Source organism: Rhinolophus ferrumequinum, chromosome 11 (genome assembly GCF_004115265.2).
Source record: "Rhinolophus ferrumequinum isolate MPI-CBG mRhiFer1 chromosome 11, mRhiFer1_v1.p, whole genome shotgun sequence".
NCBI lineage: Eukaryota > Metazoa > Chordata > Mammalia > Chiroptera > Rhinolophidae > Rhinolophus > Rhinolophus ferrumequinum.
The window spans coordinates 46998357-47005335 of record NC_046294.1 but is presented as its reverse complement, the minus strand read 5'-3'; the positions used below and the strand labels follow the sequence as shown (position 1 = coordinate 47005335).

General features: G+C 40.9%; 1 protein-coding gene across 1 annotated transcript; it reads left to right on the top strand.

Moving 5' to 3' along the window:
- Positions 1–700: 700 nt before the first annotated feature.
- Positions 701–1654, top strand: LOC117031131 (olfactory receptor 52M1). Its single transcript, XM_033121479.1, has one exon. It carries the CDS (start codon positions 701–703, stop codon positions 1652–1654), a length of 954 nt encoding a protein of 317 aa, XP_032977370.1.
- Positions 1655–6979: the final 5325 nt, after the last annotated feature.

The following is a 6979-nucleotide window of genomic DNA, read 5'->3' as shown; positions in this document are numbered from 1 at the left end:
CTCTACGTTTGGAATCTTATCCTCATATTTAGCCTCTGTGAAGGGAGAAGGCCATTGCAAGGACCTGCTTTTGGACACACAAACTGAGCTCCAGAAAGCAGCTTTCACCCTTCAGGAATCACTATTTTCACCCTCTGGAAGTCCCTCTTCTTCACCAGCCCACATCCTTGTGATTTTGGCAGGCAGATTAAACATTTAAGCTCATCTAATAGCTAATGCTGACCCCAAGCTTGAGCGTTGACTTACCATAGTCTAGATAGCCCCAGGAGTCTGCCACTGTATCTCTCAGCATCAATGTATCTCTTCTTTCATGGAGTCTTCAGTCTGAAATCTTCTAATATGATCCTGAGAGATACCTTATAGCCTACCTGCATAGTTAAGTGACTAATTAGGTACCTGTCTGCCTTTGGCCATTTCATTCATTGATGTGAGAACATTACTCCTTGAGAGCCATATTGCAAAAAGATACTCATACATTTCATTCAAGTATGTATTTTGGCTTGTGCTTGACAAATTTGTGGATATTATAATACATATCATGGCATTTTATAATTTCTTCTGAAAAAAGTTTATAGCATTTTATCAATGCTCTTTTTCTTTATTATAGGACCTAAGAATAAAATATTCTTATCTTTTATTTGTAGAAAAAAGAAGTTCTGCATTTTGGGGCACAAGTGAAAAGGATGATTTATGAACAGCCATGCTCACTTTTCATAATGTCTGCTCGGCACCCAGCTCCTTCCGGCTCACCGGCATCCCAGGGCTGGAGTCCCTGCATATCTGGCTCTCCATTCCCTTTGGCTCCATGTACCTGGTGGCTGTGGTGGGGAATATCACCATTCTGGCTGTGGTAAGGGTGGAACATAGCCTGCACCAGCCCATGTACTTCTTCCTGTGCATGTTGGCTGTCATTGACCTGGTTCTGTCCACTTCCACTATGCCCAAACTGCTGGGAATCTTCTGGTTTGGTGCTGATGACATTGGCCTGGATGCCTGCTTGGCTCAAATGTTTCTCATCCACTGCTTTGCCACGGTTGAGTCAGGCATCTTCCTTGCCATGGCTCTTGACCGCTATGTGGCTATCTGTGACCCATTACATCATAGCACAGTGCTCACTCATACTGTGGTGGGGCGTCTGGGGATGGCTGCCCTCCTCCGGGGTGTATTCTACATTGGACCCCTGCCCCTGATGATCCGTTTGCGGCTGCCCGTTTACAAAGCCCGTGTCATCTTGCACTCCTACTGTGAACATATGGCAGTGGTCACCTTGGCGTGTGGTGACAGCAGGCTCAATAATATCTATGGCCTAAGCATTGGCTTTCTGGTGCTGATCCTGGACTCAGTGGCCATTGCTGCCTCTTATGTGATGATTTTCAGGGCTGTGATGGGGCTGGCCACCCCTGAGGCCAGGCTTAAAACTCTGGGGACATGTGGTTCTCACATCTGTGCAATTCTGATATTTTATGTTCCCATTGCCGTTTCCTCCCTCATTCACCGATTTGGTCACCAGGTGCCTCCTCCAGTCCATACTCTGTTGGCAAACTTCTACCTCCTCATTCCTCCAATCCTCAATCCTATTGTCTATGCTATCCGCACCAAGCAGATCCGAGAGCGGCTTCTCCAAGTCCTGAAGATAGGAGCTAAGGTTAGATGACTACTACTTCCTTCTCTCTCAAACAAGCACATGGAGAAAATGTATTTAAGTATGATGGGTAACTTCCCAAATGAGAACTTCAGGGAGTTACAGATGTTAGGCCCAGTGGTCTGCAGCTTCAATAATTCCAAAGGAACGCTAAGAAAGACTGTACAACTCTAAATTCTAAGGGTATGTTCTTTTAAATGGCTATAGGGTATTTGAGCTATAGAAGGTAAAACAATGACAATACCAGTAACAGAAATAGTCGTTAATATTTATTCAGCAATTATATGTCATGTAATTCTTACAAATATCTTGACATCTTATGAGGTATGTAGTAGTGTTCACATTTTACACATGAAGAAACAGGCCTGAATATGCTTGCTTTATAAACTGCATACAACGTTTCTTAAGCTCTCTAGAAACTCCACGTTTTGGTTGGAGTTTATAATATATTGTTGTGTTACATAATACTTTCTCCTCAGTTTTCTGTGTATGCTTTAATATAAGTAAATCCTCAAAAACCGAGGTCATTTCATTAAAGTTGCCCCTAGGTGCAAGAAAAACATTTTCTGATTTAAGCCCTTATCAAGATGCTGATAAAACTGCTTATACTAATAAAGCATGGAGTTCTAGAAAAAGACTGACATGTATGCCTGGCTGGGATGGGGCATACCACTCATGAAAGAGAATGTGGCCTGGAAAAAAAATAAACTCAATGAAGGGAGATGTGACAAAATGACCATGTCTCAACACGGCCCTTGTTGTATTTTCCCTGCAGGCCTGCTACAATCAAGTGGCCTGAAACATATGAGGGCTCCATGAAAGGGAAACCTTCCTTTCCCCACAGAAACTCTCTTTAACCCCTAGATCCATCGACAGAATCCCTAATCATAATGTGATATATTTTTTTTAATGGATCACAATAAGTTAAACTTATGAAGTCTAGCATTTATAGGAACACTGACGTTACCCCCCAGATAGAAAATGGATAATATACACAAAGCACTTAGCTAGTATGCTGCTACTGATTGAAAATTACTAATGTGATTCTCATAACCATACTGTAAGGGCAGGAGTTACTATCCCTTTATTGCAGATGCGGAAATTGATGTTCCCAGAAGTGATAAAAAGATTGTCCAAGGTCACTTAGTTTATAGGAGGTAAAAATCAGAATTTAGATTTTTTTAATTCTAAAACTTTGAGTCTTTCTAATCCTCATTTTCCTTAACTGTGAGAGAGCTGAAGGCCTCTTCTCCAAGGTCTGACGGTTGTGTATTTAACATCCCCAACACAGCAGACATCAGCTGTAGACATTAGACATTCCCAGAACTGGGAGTGCACAGGTCAACAAAGCAGTTTCCTCTCAGTGCTCCCTTCCTAGACGGACAACAAAGGGTAGAGCTGGATTTAAAACAAGTCCGATTAAAATTCCGTAACTATAAACTAAACAGACAGGAAGCTGTTGAGTCTACTAGGCTTCAGGTACAAAACAAGCCATTATTGGGCACACCATATGTATAAAGGGAAGTAAAGTGCAAAGGAAAGACCACTATATAACCGGAAAAAGTGACTTCTGGTTTTGCTTTGGCTATTCCAATTAATTGCCCCACTGTTGGGATATCTAAAATGTGTGATCATTTAGGATTTCAATTATATTCGTATTTCTTCTAATACCTCTAACTTTCATCTCATTACTCCACCATGGTGTTTAGCTTTTCTGAACCTTTGGAATTGGAGGAGTCAAATCTTCTTCTCCCTGTGAATGGAAAAGTAATCGTAAGCAAAGTCCTGTTCTACCCATGCCCACCATGGTTGGAGTCCTGGTGAAGATGTTTAGAATTAATGCTAAGCACATGCTCACTGGCTCTCAGGGCCCTCTTAGTGGAGCATGAGTGAGAGAAAGGGCAAGGCCCAAGGACCCAGAACCACCTCTGAAGTTATAGTAAGGTATCATTTAACCATCACTTTAAAAATCTCAGGAGAGAGAAGATTAGAAATCTTGTTATTCTCCTTCAGTGAAAACCATTTATATTTTCGGAGGAGTTAGACAAACTTGGACCCAACTTATGGCATTCTTCCTTTGGAATTCAGCCTAACTCATGAATTTGCCTTTATTTTTCAAAGACTGCAGTCTGTCAGATTGGCTATGGAATACCATAGTTTCAGTTCTAATGTCTTTTATGTATTTTAATATAAATATTGTGAAATCTGGATGTAGCCAAGAGGCATTAAGTTTACCCAAAAAGGCTGAGTTTACAGAACATACAAGAAATCATGGGGATTGTTGTGGCAACCTTTAAATGTGCCTCCTACTAAAAGCTAAAATAAATGAATGGGACTATATCAAACTTAAAAGCTCTGCACAGCAAAAGAAACCACCGACAAAATAAAGAGGCAACTGAATGGGAGAAAATATTTTCAAACAGAGCCTCTGATAAGGGGCTAATATCCAAAATATACAAGGAACTCATACAACTCAACACCAAAAATCAAACAACCCAATTGAAAAATGGGCAGAGGACCTGAAGAGACATTTCTCCAAAGAGGACATACAAATGACAAATAGACATATGAAAAAATGCTCAACATCACTAATCAGAGAGATACAAATAAAAACCACAATGAGATACCACCTCACCCCAGTTAGAATGGCTATTATCAACAAGACAAATAGTAACGAGTGTTGGAGAGGCTGTGGAGAAAAAGGAACCCTCATACATTGGTGGGAATGCAGACTGGTGCAGTTGCTATGGAAGGCAGTGTGGAGGTTCCTCAAAAAATTACTAATAGAACTACCATATGACCCAGCAATCCCTCTGCTGGGTATTTACCCAAAAAATCTGAAAACATTTATACATAAAGACAAGTGTGCTCCAATATTCATTACAGCTTTATTTACGGTGGCCAAGACATAGAAACAACCAAAATGTCCTTCGATAGATGAATGGATAAAGAAGTTGTGGTATATATACACAATGGAATACTATTCAGCAGTAAGAAAAAATGAGATAGTACCATTTGTGACAACATGGATGGATCTTGAGATTATAATGCTAAGCTAAATAAGTCAGACAGAAGAAGAAGAGAACCATGATTTCACTGATATATGGTATATAAAACTGAAAACAACAAAAGAACAAGACAAATAAATGAAGGAACAAAAACTCAGACATAGACAATATTTTAGGGGTTACCAATATTTTAGGGAGGAGGGAGACTCTAGAAGAGGGTAAATGGGGTCTAATATATGATGATGGAAAGAGAACTGACTCTGGGTGGTGAACACACAATGTGAGAGATAATGTATTACAGAATTGTACACCTGAAATCTATGTAACTTTACTAACAATTGTCACCCGAATAAAGTTGAATTAAAAAAAACGTTTACCATCCTCAAAAAAAAAAAAATGATGTGCCTTCCACATTTCCCACAATTGGGAGCATGATTGGCTGAGCCTTAGCTGCTGCCATCTAAATTCCATCACCGTGTTCTGCTGAGGACACACTTCCCACAAGCAGCTGTCAGCCATTTACTGGGTATCATACAGACATAGGGTAGGCCCATTCCTGTGCGACAGAACACTTCTGACAGGCACATGTGGTTCCAGGACTCCTTAGGGGTCTTTCTGAGGCTTTTAGAAATACACTTAAGTCTGAGACTTTCCTTAACCTTCCTCAAGCCTTTACAGAGGTCATACTGCTATTGTGAGCCAATAGCTTGGCCAGCATTGGAATTTCTCCACATTTCCCTCGTAGGCATAACCTCCAATAAATCTCATATCTAATTTCCTCTTGTGGTCTGCTTCTCAGAGGACCAAGAGTGGTTAAAGCAAGCAAAAGACAAGATGGGGATTTGGGAATGGCTCGCTAACTGCCTGTGGATGAAGAGGATGTCACTCTAGTACTTAGTAGTCCCTCGCACAAGATGCTGGCTCAATTGCTAAGGAATTCACTGGTGGTGACCTAAGAAAATGTCCCAGTAGAGGGAAATACTGTTGAAGGTATGATGACTCAAAGATTTGAAAATCATTGGGGGACAACCTACAAAGACATTGGAATTTGTTTTATTCTAAGTTGCGTTGATGCCCTGCAGAAGGATAGTGAAATTGTGGGCAATTAACAAACAGTTAATAGTTAAGTGTGAGAGCCAGAGAATCTGTCTAGTAACTTCCAGGAAAAGCCCTTATTTCCTGTAATGACACACAGCCGACAACAGATTGAAGACAATTGTAAGAGGCACACAGCATCTGAGATGTGTGGATGCTTAGACAAAGGTCTATTCCAAGGTCAGGGCTCTATTTAGAAAAACCTGGGATGCTAAAACATGGCATGGGGACATCTAGATGGCTGTCCTTGAGGATGCTGGCACTGCAGATGTCTGAAATACTTTGGGTTTTCAGAGGTGACACATTTTTCCCTAGTAAGAGGTAGCATCTGTGAGGCAAGAGGTATATATCCTTCAGGAACTGCTCTCACCTCCTCTACTGGCTGTCAGTCTGATAACTAGGGTTAAAAGACAGCATACCCTTCCTGGGAATAGGTAGGGCCTGATAAGGAAAGTAACTATATACCTAAAGAGTTTTCAGAATTAGCCAGCATATACTGACAGATAACAAATACCCCTGGCTTTGGATTTTGGGGGTAACTTAAAGGGAATATAATGGAATATTAAGACTAGATGAAAGTTTCAACTTGGGGGCATTTTCTTCAGATGTGGGATTTATGACCCTTGCAAGGACCCTAGGAGTTAGCACAAACTCACTCCTAGTAGGTTGGCTCTTAAGCCTGAAAATAATCATGGCTAATGCTCAGGAAAGTGAAAATGTTTAGTTTGCCCTGGAAGAAGGTGGAAGAAATAAAGAGGGGTATGACCATATTGTAATAGACATATAAGGATAGAAGACTCATCAGAAAATTATGTTTAATTGGAGGACACAGGACAACATTCACCAAAGTCATTATAAATAACCTAGTGACATGGGCACCAACAACACTGAGAAATTCAAAGTGGCTTTCCTGTGCATACCAGATCTGATGGCAGTAAAGGTAGTTATAGACATGGGTTCATTAATATCTAAGGCGATAATGGGGCAAAAGGTCAAGTGGAAACACTTAACCACAAATCAGAAGGCTGAAACTACTGAGACCTGGCAAAGTCAAAGGGGCCTGGCCCACAGGATACAATCCCATCTCCACAAGAGCCAAAACAGGCAGCCAGCAAGTCTCTGCTTACCATTTATAAGAACAAGGCAAAAATGGAGGAGTAGAAAGCTGATGATAGTCACTGCAAAAAATTCAATCTGTTGCTCAGTTCTGAGACCTGTACCAATTTTCAGGTCT

Excerpts from the sequence above, each read along its gene's own strand:
- LOC117031131 (XM_033121479.1), top strand. The coding sequence starts at position 701 with ATGCTCACTTTTCATAATGTCTGCTCGGCACCCAGCTCCTTCCGGCTC.